The 21,372-nt window shown below is 38.3% G+C and overlaps 1 protein-coding gene across 1 annotated transcript in view; it reads left to right on the top strand.

Moving 5' to 3' along the window:
- Window positions 1–13,345, top strand: part of kcnj5 (potassium inwardly rectifying channel subfamily J member 5) — a 40,226-nt gene extending 26,881 nt beyond the window's left edge. The window contains exon 4 of the mRNA XM_067419386.1: window positions 11,145–13,345. Coding sequence (XP_067275487.1) covers window positions 11,145–11,488 — 344 coding nt within the window. The 3' untranslated portion in view covers window positions 11,489–13,345. The remainder of the gene's footprint in view (window positions 1–11,144) is intronic.
- Window positions 13,346–21,372: the final 8,027 nt, after the last annotated feature.

Below are 21,372 nucleotides of genomic sequence, written 5' to 3'. Positions count from 1 at the left end.
TGACTATTATGCTTGCAGTGTGAACATAGCATAATGCACAGTACATAACACGGTGTGTGGCATTTAGAGATTGTATTGTATTGTATATTGTAGTTATCCAAGGAGGGGAAATTATGCTATTGCTTGTTGGGTTAAGTCATCTCTCTATTGATTCAAAACTGGCCCTAATCTGAACAGTGATTACAATTGCTGAGGTTTGAGGAAGCTGAAGTACAAATATGGTAATGACCACTTTTTTCCGACCTGTGATGTAAGAGGCCAATGACAACAGACTAGTCCATTTACCCAATCAGAGCAGAGTAGGCTCTCGAAAAGGGGGGGGGGGGGGGTTTAGAGAGACTGATTTTTCCATTGAGTCATTTGAGAATCATTGAACAGTGGTGATGTGTAATGTATATTGTGAGAACATGAAAGTGTTTTTTGACCTATGATGCATTTAACCTGTTGTAGGAGACCTCCAAATCAAAAACAGGAGCACTTTAAAAATTAGACATAGTTTGCTCTTTCCCCGCCAAACACAGAATTTTCTGGGTTTCCGTGTTTTCCCTGTTATACGGTATGGGGGGGGGGGTGCTATAACTAACGCATCTTCTGAATGAGTGCAGAATCTCCTGATCAAAACACATGTGAAGAAGATGCAAAAAAAGCAAGCATATTCTTTGACAAAAACTTGATTTTCTCAGCTTTTTGTTCAAAATTTTACTTTTTTTAAATTAAACTTAGGCCTACCCATATTTAAGTAAATATGAATAATGCATAAAGCTAGAATAAAACATTTTGTTTAAAAGAAAAGGGTCAGCATTTTTGTGACAATTATCAAAAACCCTGGAGGTGGCTGTCCACTTTTTTTTCTTTTCTTTTTTGAACGCTGGCAGGGAAAGAGTTAAAGGTGAACTATGTAGTATTTTTGCAGTAAAATATCCAAAAACCACTAGGCCGGTGTTATATATTTTGTTCAGTTGAGTACCTACAATATCCCAGAAGTTTCCAACTATTTGTAAATTGTGAGAAAATTGCTATTTTAACTAAGGACCGGGACGTTTCAACATTGCATTTGAGGGAGTCGCCTGTCAATTGCGTCATATCTGCGCTACCGTCGGTTTCGGCTTTCATTTGGCAGGAGCGTGAACGCTTTACTCTTAGCAGTGTGAACAAGTGAACGCACGGAGTAAAGTCATAACATCGTTTTGAACACACTTAAATGTATCTAATATGATAAACAGAGCTGCATTACCTCAAAATCATAACTGGAAGAGCGGATCAGTGCAGGCGCCCGGCGAATGTCTCCAGTCCCGTCATAATAAAAGTCCCGGTATTCGCGAGGCGGGTGTTTGTTTAACAATCGCTCCAGCAGCTGTGCTCAGGTCCACAACACTCGGTCCTGCTCTGCTTTAGACTACAGTAACGTTAATAACCGCATCCATGATTTCTGCCCGAGTCCTATTTTCCACCGGCTGTGATGAGAAGACCACATCTCCCAAGATGCTGCGCTCACACTTTGCGTCATCAAACTACGATTTGTTTTGAATAGGCAACCTCTAGTGGACGGAAAGCTCCATAGTGCACCTTTAACGTAATCAACATCAAATAATTGGAGTCTCTATTTACATCAAGTGCCATGTTGGAAAGTGCTATTCACTGGCTCCGCCTAACAATGCCTGGTTGGGCCAAACAAGATTTAAAAATGTGTATATCAGCGTCTTCATAGTCAGTGGAGTGTAAAGCATAATGATCTTGGTCTTGACGCGATCGACCTGGGTTCAAATCTGCCTTTTGTTGTGCTCGCTCTTCTCTCTTTTCCCATCACATATCACATTGGAAAGGCATTTACTTTCAGTAAAAGTTAAGAAAATGTTAAAATAATGTAAATAAAGTGCCAAATTAAATGTTTAGTAATAATAAAAGCATGCATTGGGTAGGGTCAGGGGTCGGTGTATGGAGGGTGAATAGCATCTTTCATATTTGCACTCAGTGTGAATAGCCATTGTCACTAAGAAAATATAGTTTCAGTTTAAATAGACATCTTGGATGTCTTCAATATATATGAATATATTGCTAAAATAATTCAGGCACAGTCTGTAGTAGGTTAACCAATAGCAGTCTAATACCTGGGCTTTAGCATCAAACATCTGAATATGTGAAAGTGGATGGATTAGTGGATATCTAGAGATCTCATTTTTGGCTACTTTTTGGTTGACCTTGCAGAACAGTGTGTGCAATATTGATTTAAGAAGATCTCTTTATTCTTAGGGATGTTTGGGGAATAAAGAAGCCTGTATTTACGTGTCTACACTAATTGTAGATTTATTCCCAGGCAGAAACATTTCCCATGGTTTATCAGATATCTCAGGTGAATGTTTGCAATTCAAATCACTTATTGGGCTGTGGTCCAAAGAGAACTTACACTGCTAATCTAAATCCAATTCATTATACATGCTTTTCTGTGAAGACATCCATTTTGTTGTCTTGTTTTGCCTTGAATACCAATGAGGATTCAACAAAGAAAAGGTGAAAAGCAATGGATGATTTTATGCATTCATAAGGCAAAAACATGTGCATGTTTAAAGGTTTTTAACCCACAAACATGCAATTCTTGTTGACCGAATTATCCAAGGACCTAATAGGAAGATTTTAATTTTACACTAACCTTGCTCTGGGCCTTAGATACCATATGACATATCAGTAGTCCCCTAAACCTTACTGTCACTTTGAAATGTTTTCCACTTTCCAGATGTGCCTACGTAAGCGCATGTCGATAGCTAGGTGCTATGATGCCTTTGATCTAATAAAGTCAGTGTAAATTACGCCTTTGACCGATCACCAGGCATACATCAGGGTGCTATTGGCAAGGATAAGCATATACAAATAGGCTCGCTGACCAAATCGAAGTCTACTCCCACTTGCTAATGAGGGATGATGGCTTCCTTTTGATGTGCCGTATAGAGAGCTAATGACCTGGCGAGTTCAGTAAGGTCACAAACAACCTGATGTCTTATTTGTCAAATTTAGCAATACTTTAATTTAGCCCTGACATGTGCCAGAGATGATGGATAGCCGCTTTGGTCTAGTCTATTATTTTTCCAATGGTGAGGGTCAGGAGTTCTATAGTGAGTCTCTTGAGTACTGCTTGCAATTTGCATGAACGTGACGAGACTGTAATGATGGTTAGTAAGATGTAATTTGCATCACTTAATTGTTGCAACATAAGCAGTTTTCATTTTAGAAATGTGCTTGATCCTGAATGATATAATTGGGAACAACAGCTTTTTCCCTAATGCAAGGTTCATCACACTGCATGGCAAGACATGCAAACATATTTGACAGTTTAAAGCATTATTTGCTACATTTGATTATGCCACCTTTTAAGATGTATAGTGACATTCATTGCTGAGAAGACAAAAGCATTGAATTGCTTGAACAATTCCGCTGCAAGAAGCAAATAGGTAAAACAACAAGTGCAATGCAAAGCGTGGGATGCAGTGGTGCAAAGCACGCCACCACTGGACTCTAGAGAAGCATGATTGGCCACTCCAGAAAACATGTCTCTGGAGTGACCAATCATGCTTCTTTGACTGACAATCCATGGACGAGTCTGGGTTTGGCGTTTGCCAGGAGAATGGGACTTGCCTGACTGCATTGTGCCAAGTGTAAAGTTTGGTGGAGGGGGGATTATGTGGCGGGGTTGTTTTTCAGGGGTTGGGCTTGGCCCCTTAGTTCCATTAAAAGTAACTCTTAATGCTTCAGCATACCAATACATTTTGGACAATTTCATGCTCCCAACTTTGTGGGAACAGTTTGGAGAAGGCCCAACATGACTGCGCACCAGTGCACAAAGCGTCGGTCCATAAAGACCTAGATGAGCGAGTTTGGTGTGGAGGAACTTGAGTCCTGGGCTGGAACTCCCGAATCCTTCTTAACTCTACGTCATACTTAAGTTATACCTTAAGGTATCCCTTAACGTTAATATGTGTTTCCCGAAATGATCTTAGTTAAGAATACCTTCTGTAAGTCATACTTTCGTAAGGTTGGTCTGGACCACTCTTAGCTGTACCTTATCACTATTAGCAGTTCATTCCACTAGTGGCCACCACTGTGAAAAAAGCTTCTTTATATGTCAGTCTATACGAATATAATTCTGAAGTTGTAATATACACCCAGTGTTCAGTTAGGCTTTTGAATTTGTGTGTGTGTGTGTGTGTGTGTGTGTGTGTGTGTGTGTGTGTGTGTGTGTGTGTGTGTGTGTGTGTGTGTGTGTGTGTGTGTGTGTGTGTGTGTGTGTGTGTGTGTGTGTGTGTGTGTGTGTGTGTGTGTGTGTGTGTGTGTGTGTGTGTGTGTTTTGTGCAAGGATTTAAATTGTCATTAAAAAAATATCATGCATTGCATTTTATGCATTTGTCATTACACTAATGGTTGTTAGCTTTTTAATAATATTATCCAAAGGTACATCAGCTGGCAAACCATTAGACAGGAAAGGCTTAGGAGCCTATTTAAGGGGAATGATTGTGGAGAAGAGTTTGGTCAAACTATGGCAGCGAGGCAGCGAATAGTTGAGCTAAATCAAAGATGGTGCCGTCCGCGGAGCCATTTAGTGTATGTGCACTAGTTCATACGTGAAGACTTTACTCCCCTGGCTACCATGTCAGAAGCTGCTATTTAAAATAAATTTTGCCTGCTACGACAGCAAATTCAGCAGCTTTTAGATCTTGTTGGACCAACTTTGTCAAGACAAACTGGACGGAGCTCAGCTTCCCCCTCAGCCCTGAAATCCAGCTGCTGGCAGCTCTCCTCTTTCTTTATTTTTTCTCCGCATAGCAGCTGATTATATGTTTTGCGTGTTGCGTTTTTATTGACTAGGCCATCTAATAATATAAATTAATTATTTACACAATAATGTGATGCAGCTGTGCATGGGCAATCATTGGGTTGTGGAGTAAATCAAGACACTATGGAAAATATATTGTAATAATATAAATTACTCTTTCAAACTGCCAGTTAGTGTAGCGGGTTTACTCATGATGCGGTTGAGCATGAGATTGCTGGTTCGTGCACTTATTTCAGAATTATGTAAAATTTAGTTGCAATTTTGTATGATAAATTGAAGTTCAACTATTTCTGAAGTGCTTCTTTTATAAAGAACATCATTTTTTTTGTTGCATAACGCAGTGAAACAGCCCCTGCATAGAGTAAATAATCGATTCTTGAGCCATCGATAGAAGCCAATTCAGCACAGCCACCACGAACAGCACCCGCTAACGTCGCACTTAAGGGGTGTTCACCCAAAAATGTAATTGATGTCATTAATGATTCACCCTAATGTCCTTCCACACCCGTAAGACCTCTGTTCTTTATTTTTATATCTTTATTTTATATTTAATATTGCCAATGTCACGTGATTTCAGCAGTTGTCAGTTTGACACACGATCCAAACTGCTGAAATCACGTGACATTGGTGACCCGAATCATTGATCGATTCACTGATTCATGGCCGTTTGAATCTTTATTTGAGGTTTGAAAACGCAGAAGAGAAGACAATGCTGAATAAAGTCATAGTTTTTGTTATTTTTGGACCCAAATGTATTTTGGATGCTTCAAGAGACTCTAATTAACCCACTGATGTCTCATATGGACTACTGTGATGATGTTTTTATTCCCTTTCTGGACATGGACAGTATAGTGTGCATACACTTGCATACGCTCTAGGACTAAATATAAAATATCTTACTGTGTGTGAAGATGAACGGAGGTCTTACGGGTGTGGGACGACATTAGGGTGGGGAGTTAATGACATCAATTTCATTTTTGGGTGAACTAACCCATTAAGAAGGTATACCTTAAGCAACCTCCTAAGGTATAGTTTGAGGAACACGCCTAGAAATGAAATACCTTCAGTTAGGTTATACCTATAGAGTTTCGTCGAGTGCTAAGAGACAACATTTTTGGGAAATGCAGCCCTGAGCTCAACATGATAGAGCACCTTTGGGATGAATTAGAGTGGAGACTGTGAGCCAGGCCTTCTCGTCCAACATCAGTGGCACACCTATCAAATGTGCTTCAAATGTGATCAAAATTCCTGTGAACACACTCCTAAACCTTGTGGAAAGCCTTGCCAAGAAAAGTTGAAGCTACCATAGCTGCAAAGTGTGGGACAACTCTATATTAAACCCTACGTATTAGGTTACTTTTTGCTTTTTAATTTGAAACTTTTGGCAATATAGTGTACAGTATGTGCTTTATATGTAATATTAGCAACGTCCTTAAGCCAAACTCTTTTCAAATAAATTGTGAGTCAAGCCTCTTCATGTGAGGAGTGCTACGTGTGTGTATGTCGCTGCCTACATAGAGCATTGAAAATTGTTCATTGGTATTGCTTCTGAACTTGCATTACGCACTATGCATTACAAACAGCACTGAAAGTTCAGAAGGAGGTCACAAATGTCTAACCATATGGATTTAAAATCAATTGAGTTTAGTGATCAAAGATCTGCAACACTATTAGAGGAAAATAACCTGCCATTAAATGCTTGTCTTCTCATCAACATGATAAATGCCTAAAACACACCAGCCCATTGAGAGCTTATAACCAACCGGCATCTACTAAATATGTCGGGTGGCATTAAGATAGACCTGTCTGTGTTTTAAGTTGCTCCCATTAACTTTCCATTCATTTTGCTATTAATGAGTCTCAAACAAATTAATGTTCTATAACTAATATAGATTTTTAAAGGCTGGCTTTATGAGTTGGTGTGTTGATTAGGGACGTAAATGCAGAGGCAGTTTGAAGGTTATTGATGTGTGCTTGAACCGTTTAAAATGTAACACTGACTATTAGTGCTGGATTTGCCTTTAAAGCTCAGACAAACCTGCGGAGAATTCTGGCGTCCTCTGAAGGGGATGATTTTCACTTCTCATGTCTTTCATGAACCACAAGATAAGTGCTTTTTCAGAAACTATATAATTATTATTATTATTATTATTATTATTATTATTATTATTATTATTATTATTATTATTATTATTATTATTATTTGTTTAATTACCCAAACGTGTTACACTTCATTTGATATTAAGTGTACTAATCCATGTGCAGAGAGACAAAGACTTATAATATAATGCATAGCGTACTATGTTAAAGTTAAAGGATGAAAATGGCAATGACAGCAGCAGTTCCTATATTGGTGCTTCTTATCAGAGGAGAAATGATAGTACTCATATGTGTCAGTAGCTTTCAGTGTCACCGTTGTTCTCCACAAATAGACATAGGAACCCCTGGCCTTGAGGTGCTGTTCCCTTATTTATAGATTTGAAAAGCATCCTTGCATGAAACCGGCCTTTGCTAGGTTACTGAGATCAACATACCCTCTCCACGTCTTTCTCATTCACTCAAACACACACACACACACACACACACACACACACACACACACACACACACACACACACACACACACACACACACACAGAAAAAGAGTAAAATACAATGCTAAATGTGTTATACCCACTCCCACACACTCTGTGAAGTAAAAGCAGGGGGAGTCAGAGACTCTCAGAGCGTTGAGTTTATTTCAGTTTCAATCAATCCAACAACGTAGATCAGTGGTTTTCAATTGGTTTTGCTTCAGGACCCAGATTTTACATCAAGTGCTGACCGACCCAACACTAAAACAAAATAAAAATAGGCACAGTTGACACCAAAAATGAATTTGTACATTTTTACATTTTACAAGTACATTTTGTTTACTATATAATTATTGTAATATATATAAAAGGATGCTGAGGTTAGAACTGCCAGGCAGGAGGTCAAGAGGAAGACCAAAGAGGAGGTTTATGGATGTAGTGAAAGAGGACATGACGGTGGTCGGTCTGAGAGAAGAGGATACAGAGGATAGAAATAGATGGAGGCAGATGATTCGCTGTGGCGACCCCTGAAGGGAACAGCTATAAGAAAAAGAAGAAGATATTCAAAAAGAATCCTCCAACTTTTCACATTATCACTGTTTATTCACTATAGTTTACAAAATGGTAATAACATATGACACAAACTCAGAGTTAAACTGTCAGAACAAACTCCTCTTGATAATGTCAGATAACTTTGATAGAAAGAGGATCCTCTGCCATTCCTTCTTGAAGATCCTCTCCAGTTCTGTCAGGTTGGATGGTAAACGTTGGTGGACAGCCATTTTAAGGTCTCTCCAGATATGCTCAATTGGGTTTAAGTCAGGGCTCTGGCTGGGCCATTTAAGAACAGTCACAGAGTTATTGTGAAGCCACTCCTTTATTATTTTAGCTGTGTGCTTAGGGTCATTGTTTTGTTGGAAGGTGAACCTTCGGCCCAGTCTGAGCACTCTGGAGAAGGTTTTCGTCCATGATATCCCTGTACTTGGCCGCATTCATCTTTCCCTTGATTGCAACCAGTCGTCCTGTCCCTGCAACTAAAAAACACCCCCACAGCATGATGCTGCCACCACCATGCATCATTGTTGGGACTGGTTGGATAGGTTATATTTTTAACCACACATACCACTATTTCTCCATCTTGGAGTCCTTGAGGTGTTTTTTTAGCAAACTTTCATGTGTCTTGCACTGAGGAGAGGCTACCGTTGGGCCACTCTGCCCTAAAGCCCCGACTGGTGGAGGGCTGCAGTGATGGTTGACTTTCTACATTTTTCTCCCATCTCCCGACTGCATCTCTGTAGCTCAGCCACAGTGGTCTTTGGGTTCTTCTTTACTTCTCTCACCAAGGCTCTTCTTTTTCCCCGATAGCTCAGTTTGGCTGGACGGCCAACTCTAGAAAGGGTTCTGGTCATCCAAAACGTCTTCCATTTAAGGATTATGGAGGCCACTGTGCTCTTAGGAACCTTAAGTGCAGTATAATTTTTTGCAACCTTGGCCAGATCTGAGCCTTGCCACATTTCTGTCTCTGAGCTCTTCAGGCAGTTCCTTTGACCTCATGTTTCTCATTTGCTCTGACATGCACTGTGAACTTTAAGGTTTTATATAGACAGGTGTGTGGCTTTCCTAATCCAATCAGCATAATCATACACAGCTGGACTCAAATGAAGGTGTAGAACCATCTCAAGAATGATAAGAAGAAATAAACAAGAACCTGAGTTAAATTAAGTTAAGCATCATAGCAAAGGGTCTGAATACTTAGGACCATGTGACATTTCAGTTTTTCTTTTTTTAATGAATCTGCCCATTTTCTCTATCAATATAGTGTGCTGTGTGTACGTTAACGAGAAGAAAAAAAAGAACTTTTAACTTTTAAGTTTAAAAAACTTCATTTTAGCAAATGATTGCAATATAACAACGAGTGAAAACTGTAAGGGGGTCTGAATACTTTCCATACCCACTGAATATATTTAACTTAGAGATGAACCAATCTTTTAAAAGAACCTTTTGTAAGTAAGACTATTTAGTTTGCTACCAATGCATAATTATATCATTAAATGCTGATTACCTTTTGCATTCAATGATCCTTTCTGAACCGACCTGCGACACATTTTCGGTGGTGACGCAGCCGTTGAGAACACTGACGTAGATTGGGACACTGCTAGCTTTATATGATGGTGTGGTTTAATTCACTATAATCTGTAATTAAAGCTGTATCTATAATATATTGCATCACTAAGTATTATACCTATAAGCATGAGGTTTTAGTCTAGTATTATTCTTAATGTTGTTCAAAAACATAAATGCAGTGATTAAACACTAGGACTTTTTCCATAATTACAGGTCTACACTAAAAGCACTGCGTGATTGCATGATCCCATTAAGGCAAAACATAAATTGCTGTAATGACACAAGACATGCATACAAATGAAGGGAATTTCCTTTTATCCTCTAGCTGTTTTGGGGGATGTGTATAAATTGGTCACGTGAAAAGATAATGATCATCTTGAGGTTTTGTTTTTTGCATCCTGTCTTCTGTGTATGAAAAAAAAGTGGACGTGATGGATATGGAAGTGAGAAGCACGGGACAGGGCACATTAACTCAGGTTTACATGACAACTTGGAGATATGGGCCAACAATTCTGCTGTTTTCAAAGAACTGGAATTGAAAACACACACTGCACTAAATAGTAAATTAAATATGCCGTTTGATCATTGCGATTCCTTTTGGCTTCCAGCTCATGCTGCATTATGTCACACCCAAAAACACTCAGGAAAGGAAATGTAAAACAAGCAGCTTTACAAGCAAACTTCATTTCCCTTTGGCACAAACTCACAACTCAGAACTGCAAGCAAAATTACTTCATTGACTCAATTACTAGATATTGAATGTCATTTTATGTCGCAGTTGAATGTCCTTTTTTGTTAAGTATGCATGAATTAATAAATATTAAAAAATATCCATTTCCCCAGTCTTATTTCGCTACCATGCAGTGAAGTTTTGATTATATCTAAGGATGCATGCAAGTCACATAAATACAATTAACATAAATAACAAACATCTTCAAATATGATTGAGATTAATTTGATTTAGTGAAACCACCATCTCATTTCCTCACACCCAGAAGACAACATAAAGCAAGTAAAAAGTGCCGCATCTTACCCCCATGCGAATACACTGATGGAATTTGACATCCGCAGCATGTCATTTTATCAGTGACTCATTACAGAAAGGACACAACATTGTGTCATTGGAATAAAAGGATTGAGAGACAGAAAACTAAAGCAGTTTTGTGATGTGATGGACATTACAGACTTTTGGACTTGCATCTAAAATGGGAGCGTACTGTAATCCAAAGGGCAGTGATGTGAAATGCAGCTCCCGAACTGATACGGCCCATATCTCACCGCAAAAGCTTATAACTCCAATATCATCTGACCTGTACAGCCGCTGTAAACATTCAGAGCCTGTCTCATAAATTATTTCTTTCTCTCCCTCTCTCCCCTTCTTTCTTTTCTGTGTGTGTGTGTGTGTGTATATGTTTATGTGTGCGCGTGTGTACATAACCACGTGCATGTGTTCTTGTATCTACCTGTGTGTGTGTGTGTGTGTGTGTGTGTGTGTGTGTGTGTGTGTGTGTGTGTGTGTGTGTGTGTGTGTGTGTGTGTGTGTGTGTGTGTGTGTGTGTGTGTGTGTGTGTGTGTGTGTGTGTGTGTGTGTGTGTCTGCGCCCATATTTTGCTCCATGTATCCAGGCATGACGTGTCAGGCGCGCAGCTCCTACTTGGACTCGGAAGTGCTGTGGGGCTACCGCTTCACCCCGGTGCTTTCTCTGGAAAAGGGCTTCTACGAAGTCGACTACAACAACTTCCACGATATATACGAGACCAACACCCCCACCTGTAGCGCTAAAGAACTGTCCGCTCGATTAAAAGAGAGCCCACTCCTCCCTCACCTGCCGCTCCTCAGCCCCGACCTCAGGCAGCACACACCCAACCCCTTCTCCACCCAAACCTCACAGGAAGAGACGGAGAAGGACGGCGAGAAGGCAGCGGAGACAAACAATGGCTCTGCCAACCGTTTGGAGGAGAACCCTTGAGGGAAACCCTGCTCTGAACAGACTCAAGGACTTTGTAGTGACTGGCGAGCTTCTTCCCCCTTGCATGGAGAGATATCCTTGCAATATCCATGCAATACGACCCCCGGTCCCTCTAGAGAGCCGAGCTGATGTGTAGATCAAGGTTAGACGCACAAACAGATGAGAATCCGTATATTTATACCGCACACGTTATTGACGCCTACACATACTCTATTTTAGCTTTACAAACTTTGTCTTGCAGATTTACATGGTATCAATCAACGCCCTGTACCTCAAGGACGAAATAGTAGCCATATATTGTACACATCAGTCCCACCGCAAATGAACAACCCAGAGGTCAAACCTCTTAATCCAACCACATCAAAGCAGCTTTAATAGAATCTCGATGCAATGACTCTTAGGAGAAACATGGAGCCAAACACAACGCTTGTGACCCGCTGTGTTGGTTTCTTTAAGCTATTCTATTGTATGTTTTATCTGCACTATAATTATGCGTTATAATGGTCAATTTCCCCCGAAGGCCCGTTCACATCAAGACAAATAACTGTAATGATAGCTGTATTAGCATCCCAGCAGTGTTATGTTAATTTTAAGCTCTTTAACTCTTAATTGACCATTTTTTACAGCTTTCACTGTTATGGTGGTGGGGGGGGGGCTATTGCACATCTCCTGAACAAGTATCTCCTGATCAAAACACAGACGAAGAAGAAGCAGAAACAAGTGATCTCATATGTAAGCACATGCATATGAAAAATTATGCAATCATCAACAATAAACAGCATATAAATCAAAACTGCCATGCCACTGAATGAAATGTCGACCCTGGTCAAGCTGCAGGACGGTGAAGGTGATGATGGACTTCTTTATCTGTATTTTGATCAACAACAAAAATTCTCTGCTTTTTGCAGAAAATGTAGTTTTTTTATGAAACTTACCCACATTCAGGTGTTGATAAAAAGGAATGCATGATGCTGGAATAAAACGGTTAAAAGAAAAGGTTCTGCTCTTTCTTTTGATATATTGCATGCTCTGATATTCATGCTACAAAATATTCTGGGGGTCGTGACATTTTTGTGAAAATGACCAAAAACGCTGGCGAGGAAGAGTTACACTCAAGTGGATTCTGATCAGCTTTAAAAAATCGTTCTGAGAGTGATTCCAGCCGTAGGCTATTGTTCATTATCATTATAGTTTCATAATAGTCTTTGATGTGAACGGGCCTTAACTCTTATTGAAGTGCATTATTGCATGTTACGGCTTGAATTTGAGGCAAGATGGAGGCTGGAAAATGTTTGCTGATGCACCAGATAAAAGCACAACCGCTGCAGTGGCAGACGTACAGTATGTAAACCTGCAGTACACTAAAATAACGACGACGAATGGAAATATTGCACATGCATTGTCTCTTTGAAGGTTTGGTTGACCTGCTGAGTTCAGTCTTGCCCTGTCCACACTCCTGGACTCATATTTTGCCTCTATCACATTTGATTTGTGTGCAAGTTTGAGGCCACACGTGTAAGACTGTCAGTCCTATTTCCAAGCGGTCCGAAGAGCTGCTTCAAAGCATGAGCCCTAAGGCAAGTTCTATACGCTCTCTAAACAGGGTATTTTTCTATAAGGCATGCAGACTTCAAAAACACAAAAGCTTTCTACAAAAATCGTACAACTGAATTATGGATTAAGGTGAGAGGAGAGCTCCACTTACAGCAGAGACAGTATTTTAAAGACGACGCCACCCCTGCTGAGAGTTTATTTGCCGTTTAGAGGGAACTCACCTATGATAAGTCATTTTCACTGAATAATATTATATGCAGGCAATTTACATAAATAAAATAAATAAAGAGACTTATAAGTGAATACTGGCTTTGTTGTTATTTGTATATGGAGAACTTAACTGCCCAAAAAAGGTGTCAGATGCAAGATGCAATGTGTGTGGTTTATATATATATATATATATATATATATATATATATATATATATATATATATATATATATATATATATATATATATATATACTGCAAATCAAAAAAGTTTTGATCTAAGATTTTTTATGTTTTTAAAAGACGTATTTTATGCTGCATTTATTTAATTAAAGAAAACTGTAATATTGTGAAATATTATTACAATTTAAAACAGCTATGTATAGTAACGTGTGATTTATTCCTGTGATCAAAGCTGAATTTATCATCATTACTCCAGTCTTCAGTTTCACATGACCCTTCACTAATCATTCTCAGATGAGGATTTATTATCAGTGTTGGAAACAGTTATGCTGCTCATTATTTGTTCATAACATAATTTAATGTTTTTTGTTTTGTTTTTTTAGGATTCATTGATGAATAAAATGTTAGAACAGCATTTATTTAAAATATAACTCTTTTGTAACTATATACGCTACCATTCAAAAGTGTGGTCAGTCATTTTTTTTCTTATTTTTTAAAGAAATTAAAACTTTTATTTAGCAGTGATGTATTTAAATGATAAAAAATGATAGTAAAGATTTATTTTGTTAAACTCATAAATGCTGTTCTTAATTTTTTTTTTTTAAATCATCAATGAATCCTGACAAAAAAAGAAATGCATTATATTATGTTACAAAACAAATGTTAATGTTAAGCAGCACAACTGTTTCCACCACTGAAAATGATTTTATTTTTTATTTTTTTCTGGATTTTTAAACAAATAAATGCAGCCTTGAGAGCATAAGAGACTTTTAAAAACATGAAAAATAGTAATGTTTTAAAACTTTTGATCAGTAGAGCATATAAAACCTTTTTTCTTCCAGATCAGGACACATATTTGAGTTCTTTGTGCTGATTATTTTTATAATTTCCAGCCTTTGGTTGCAGGCCAAATTCAAGTGTATATTATATGAATTCATTTTCTTGAAGGTTTCAAATGTCAGGGCATGTGTGCAAATCTATTATATATATATATATATATATATATATATATATATATATATATATATATATATATATATATATATATATATATATATATACTTATTACTAACTTATTACTCATTGCTTTGTTTGTTTGTTTGTTTGATGTGTAATGGAAACCAGAACAAACAGACAACACTTTTTTTTTACATTAGCAGATGCTGAGAGTTTTTCTCTGAGAAGTTGAATTCAATTAATAATCTTTAACAATATGCTTTGTTTCAGCCATATGCTGCTCTAGCCACCGCTCCTTCTGCCCACGTACATATGCATTATTCAAAGATGAGAGAAAATTAATTATCTGCAGAAATTGGGTCACATAAAAGTTACTTACATTTCTCTAAATGTATCACTCAGGCTTGTTTTGTAAAAAGTGCATCAAGTTCTTCTATGTGGAAAACGTGTTAGCGCACCTGAGTAGAGCTGACTGCATTGGGAACACATCTCAATTTATTATACCACTGAGTTTAACTGATGCTTCCTAGGGCATGTTCCTCATCATTCGTCTTCATGTACCGTGACAGTTGCTTAACAACAAATCAAATAGTTTAATAAGAGCAATATGCAATGGTCCAAATGCCAGATGGCTTGTTTTGTCACATTGCATCTAAAATAAAATGATATTTTGAACAATAAAAGACAAGTTTCCTGTGAAACTCAAATAAGCAGCATAACCCCTCAGTAAATCCATTCATGATAAAGAACCAAGCCACTCGAGGCCATGCATTATAATGATTTTACCCCTGTAAGAAGGGTTTTAGGCCTAAAATCCTCCCGACTATGATAACGTTTCTTTAATAGATGTTACCGAGAGTTGTGTTTATAAAATGTGGCAGTATCAATATAATTAAAGACACCCAATGAACAGGTATGTTTCGTGATGTCCCAAGCCGATCTCAAGGATGGTATCAGGGATGATAAAGCATTTTTTTTAACTGAACGGTACCCAGACAGCAACATAGTGTCGGCCCAGATCCGGCCCACATCTGGTACGCGTGGAATCGGCATTTGGCCTGGATCTGGGCCGACACTATGTTCCTGTCTGGTTATCGGCCATCCTAAGCCTAATTCTTTGTTTTCCATCACCAGCAGGGTCAGCCCAAGCCTTTATGGAGCCCTAAGCAGAATTTCATTTGGGGGCCCCTCGGTGCCACCAATACGATTGACTATTGTCAACTCTTGATCATTTGCACGCTCATTATCAATTGTATTAGTTGTGTTGCTTACATCATGTCTGTCTGTCATGTTTTTACCCTTATACATTTTTTAATTGTAATAGTAGTAAACCCACAAGAGTGGTCAGGTGTTCATTTACACCTTAATATTCAAAGTCTTTGATGAATAAAAAAAAAAGTTCACAAGAACAGCATTTATCTGAAATAGAAAGCTTTCAAAGAATCCTCAAACAAAATTCAACACTGATAATAATCATAAATGTGTGTTGATCATTAAATCATCATATTAGAATGATTTCTGAAGGGTCATGTAACACTGAAGACTTGATGATGCTGAACATTCAGCTTTGATCTCAGGAATATATTACATTTTACTAGATATTCTCATAGAAAACAGCTTTTTTCACAATATTGCTGATTTTAAAACAAGAAATGTTGATGGATTTCTTTTAAACATTAAAAAGAGCTTTTATTTTGACTCAGCGAGACCTTAGTGGTTCTTTTTGTTGACAACAAGAGTTTTATAAATGATTCTCATTATGAATTTGGGAAGATGTTTGCTGTATGTGGCCTTCACAAATGATAATTTTGAGCGGCTTAAATATATAGCACATGCAGAGAAGCATTTATTGACGGTCTGAAACCTACGCTGTCCTCCATCCAAAACGTGCAGCACGTCAGATAAGATATTCGCACTAAACCATATCACATTCTCAAATCCATCCTTTCATTAAAAAGGTTCCCCGGTAACTTACGAGTGGCACTGCTGATTTTTCTCGCACTTTGCACTTTGGACCCAGCTCATGCAACGCTGTCAGAATCAATCCGTGGGAGAAAACAACATTTAGCAGTTTATTTAGTAATTCAGGAGTATAAATTAAACAAAGTTTAAGGCCATTTCGCGATTTTGACCATCCTAAAGCTATTAAAGTTGTTCAGATCACTGGGTGATTTTCTCTTCTGTTGTTTGATTAACATTAACGATGGACAGCGGCAGCCGGTTTATTAAGCTACTGTAACTTTAAGACTGAATGCACGGATCCAATACACTAATACACATCCTCCCATCTATTTACTACAAAACCGTTTTACATGAATACTGGCGGTCATCTTTACATTGTGTGTGCGTTTGTCCGGTCAAGCACGAAAAGACATCAGAGAGCTCAATACTAGAGCTTACATTTTATGAGACATGCAGCAGCAAGTTTATGCCAATTTATGCCCTGCCAGATATGTCGGCACATTACAACTGAAATGTATGTCAGGACATCAGTTCTGATGGGATCTCTTTCCAAATCATCCCTCACTAACATTTTATCTTGATTTTATCTGTTGATAAAAATTTAAATTTTCATACGAGCAACATGGTAAGTAAGGGATAATGTCCACCCAGCCGGTTGTTATCGCAGAATAAACCCCGACAGAGTGATCAGGACCCCGACGCGAAGCGGAGCATCACTCTGAACGGGTTTATTCTGAGATAACAACCGGCTGGGTGTACATTATCCCACTTATTACACGGCTACTAGTCTCAAATAAATAATTATTAGACACAAAATATTGTCTTGAGATTAAATATTTTATTAGCTCTTACGCAAAGCTTCTGCGAAGAAAAACAGTTCCAACCTGCTTTAAGCCTTTATCTATTGCTGCTAAATGTTGAAGATGAATGCTGAAAGGGTTAGTTCACCCAAAAATGAAACCAAGCCTATGATTTACTCACCCTCAAGTCATTATAGGTGTTTATGACATTCTTCTTTCAGACAAATACAATCAGAGTTATATTTTAAAAGTCCAGGCTAACGTTAATCCCAGCAGTAGTTGTAGTTGTGTTTGATGTCCATAAAAAATGCAGCTGTCCGCCAAATAACGTGCTCCACACGACTCCGATGGGTTAATAGAGCCTTCTGATTCCAGTCGATGCGTTTGTGTAAGAAAAATATCCATATTTAAAACTTTATAAAGGAAACCCACCACGAAGTCCTCCATTGTAACTCATGGCTGTTTAAGCCACAAGATGGCGCCAGCGTTAAGCACAGAAGTAGAACCGGTCAAGATAACTCGTAGTACCCGGATGAGCGGGTGTTATCTGGAAATAACGTACCGCTGGAATGTGTGATTGACCAATCAGAATCAAGTATTTCACAGAGCCGTGTAATAAAACATGTTAATTCATGCTAGTGTTGTGTTAATTCATGCTAACAATGTGGTAAAATGTCAGCAATGTGTTGAAACATGTTAGTTTGTTAACACTGTGCTGTTTCATGTCAGCAATTATACTAGCAGTGTGCTAAAACAGGCTAGCAACATGCTATTTCATGCTAGTAGCATGATAAAACACATTAGCGATGTGCTAAAACATGCTTACATGATAACAACGTTCTAAAACATATTAGCAAATGTGCTAAAAAATGCTAGCAACATTCTTATTAATGCTAGCAAAATGTTAAAACATCTTTTTAAAACTACTTAAACTTAAAACCTTCTGACTTAAATATCCTTCAAACGTTTGTTATACAATGCATACAATTTTAAATGTGACTTAAGTGTCTAAATACCTTTTGGAGCCATACAGTCCTCTGGAGGTGATGTTCACCAAACACAAAGGCCTATATACTCCACCTAGACTGACAACGTGGATACCGTATACATATGTCCGCTGGTTTTCAGAGGTATATATTTATATGAAAACATGCTGTCCGATGGTGTCAGGATGTACATATTTATACAGTCAATATGGATTTGTATACATGGATACGTCACAGTTCATAAGAACATGTTGGTCTTCCTTTCTCTTCTCAATGTTTCAAAACAAATACAGTGAGCAGTGACTATAGGGCTGTTCCCGATTCCCAAATCATTACCATATTTGGCCATGAGAAACAAACTATAAATAACAGGAATTATGTTCATTCAAATGATTATAAAATGAGCAATAAAACATTAAAAACAATATGTCCTACAAACATTTATGTTCTCCTTGTAAATGTTCCCAACACATTGAAATCTGTTTTCTAAGTGGATTCAAATGAAAAGAAAGAGCCAGACTGTTGTGTTGTGAAGGAGTCATGCACTATTAAGAAATGCGATGAAACGCAGAGAACAGATTTGTTAGTGCTGTTTGTTCGTGCAAATTCAAGTTGGCAAGGGAGAAAAATCCACCGTCGTCAGCAGTGATTCTGCTTCGGAAAAAACGTTGTCATATCTGGGATCATAAAGTCATCTGCACAGACGTATGTGCATGGCTTAGGCTTCTTTACACCTGGACTTAACATGCATTCACAATCATTGGATCGCAGTCAAATGGCCCTTGACCTCATTGAAAATCAGCTACGGTATAAAAGACACATTCTACAACACATTCGCTGATGGTCATGGATGGATTAGGACCACTTTTGAAGTAGATGCAAATGTATAGTCAAAAATGTTATCCCTTAAAATTCATCTTTGATAACCAAAATGACATTTAAAGTTTTTTTTCCCTTAAAAAAAATAAATAAATAAATCATACCTTTAAATAGTTTAAATGTAACTCTACATGTGGATTCATGAATATAAGCTGAGGTAAACACTGCACAATGGCGCTCTTTACTACGTCGGACACAAAACGGCAATCCATCCTTTGGCTTGACTAATTTATTATTAAGGCTAATAATGTGTTGCTAATGTTACACAAACTGCATGTTCCCGTTTTTCAATCTCAGTCTGCCTTCAGGATCAGTCAGTTTCCTTTAAAACTCTTTGAACATCACAGAATGTCAGTGGAGAAAGGCATATCATTCATCATAACACGTAATCATGAACATAATTCAGCTGCTATTTTGCTAAATCTACCCAAAAATATAGCGGGATAATTTGGCTTCTCCTTAGACTTCGACCACTGCTTTAGAAGAGTTAATGATAAGCTAAAGCTACAAGGTGATGAAACACCTGTGATTTCAAGCCTGTCTTTTGTTTATGGAAGTTTTAAATTAGATATAAAATCTACTCACATATAGGCCTATTACTTGCATATCTTTAAAGCCCCAGTGTGGTGAAAATCCAGCTTTTAATTATGTTTATATGTATATGTGTTGTTTGTAATATGCTTTAAAACAAACCATCTGCAAATTAATAAGTCAACACCATTGTTGAGTATTTTCTCTTTAATTTTGATATAAAATAGTATAAAGGTGACCTTTAAGGAAAAAAGGGGATTTTATCAAAATTTTAAGGTGCATAATTCATGCATTGAGTTCATGCATTTCTATCCCAAATAATTGACAGTGCTTTTCATCAGGAGTTTTATCAGCATGGGAGTTCCCTGAGATTTGAACCCAGTTGGTTCCTATATCAGAGCTTTGCAGGATCAGTCTAGTATGCATTAAATCATCATGTGTTAGACTTATACAACAGTCCTAGATCAAATCCCTCGGTCAAGTCTAACCCTCCCACATTGAAAAGTTTCTTCTTCAGTCCTCCAGACATTTTAGATGCTGCAATCTATTTGAGAGTCTAGAAAACAGGCTGGGAAATAAGACTCCTTCAAATGAATCGCACAATCCTTAAAGCTACCTTTTTTTCCTGTGAAGAGCTGAGAGAACTGCTCAGTCACAGGACATTAAGACTTTAATCAATTAATGGTAACACTTTATTTTAGGGTTCAATTATCACTGTTAACTAGTTACATATTAGCATGCATATTACTAGGATATTGTCTGTTTACTAATACTTATGAAGAACATATTAATGCCTTATTATGCATGAACATAATACATCCCTTATTTACTCAATACTAACTATTAATAAGCAGTCATTAGGGGTTTATTGAGGTGAAAGTTATAGTTAATAGTGAATGTGTTCCCCATACTAAAGTATTACCATTAATATAGATTTGCATTCAAACTGATCATCCACTATTTAGGTGGGATATACAGTATTAGGCAGCAAGTGAACATTTTGTCCTCAAAGTTGGTGTGTTAGAAGCAGGAAAATGGGCAAGCGTAAGGATTTGAGTGAGTTTGACATGGGCCAAATTGTGATGTCTAGATGACTGGGTCAGAGCATCTCCAAAACTGCAGCTCTTGTAGGGTGTTCCCGGTCTGCGAAGGCTGGCCCGTGTGGTCCGATCAAACAGACGAGCTACTGCTGCTCAAATTGCTCAAGAAGTTAATGCTGGTTCTGATAGTTGCTGACCCGTGTCCACTGATAAAAGCACCAACAGTGTGCACGTGAGCATCAGAACTGGACCATGGAGCAATGCAAGAAGAATGAATCACGTTTTCTTTTACATCACAAGGATGGCCGGGTGTGTGTGTGTGGCTTACCTGAAGAACACATGGCCCCAGGATGCACTATGGGAAGAAGGCGAGCCGGCGGAGGCAGTGTGATGCTTTGGCCAATGTTCTGCTGGGAAACCTTGGGTCCTCCATCCATGTGGATGTTACTTTGACACGCTCCACCTACCTAAGCATTGCTGAGACCATGTTCAGCCTTTCATGGAAACGGTATTCTGGTGGCTGTGGCTCTTCCAGCAGGATAATGCTCCTGACACAAAGCACAAATGCTTCAGGAATGGTTTGAGGAGCACAACAACCAGTTTGAGTCGTTGGCTTGGCCTCCAAATTCCCCAGATCTGTGGGATGTGCTGAACAAACAAGTCCGATCCATGGAGAGCCCACCTCACAATTTGCAGGACTTAAAGGATCTGCTGCTAACATCTTGGTGCCAGATACCACAGCACACCTTCAAGGGTAAAAATAATGTTTAATATATGTACACT

Source organism: Pseudorasbora parva, chromosome 16 (genome assembly GCF_024679245.1).
Source record: "Pseudorasbora parva isolate DD20220531a chromosome 16, ASM2467924v1, whole genome shotgun sequence".
Classification (NCBI taxonomy): Eukaryota; Metazoa; Chordata; class Actinopteri; order Cypriniformes; family Gobionidae; genus Pseudorasbora; species Pseudorasbora parva.
Note: the sequence above shows the minus strand (reverse complement) of the source record. Positions and strands in the feature narration are given on the sequence as shown.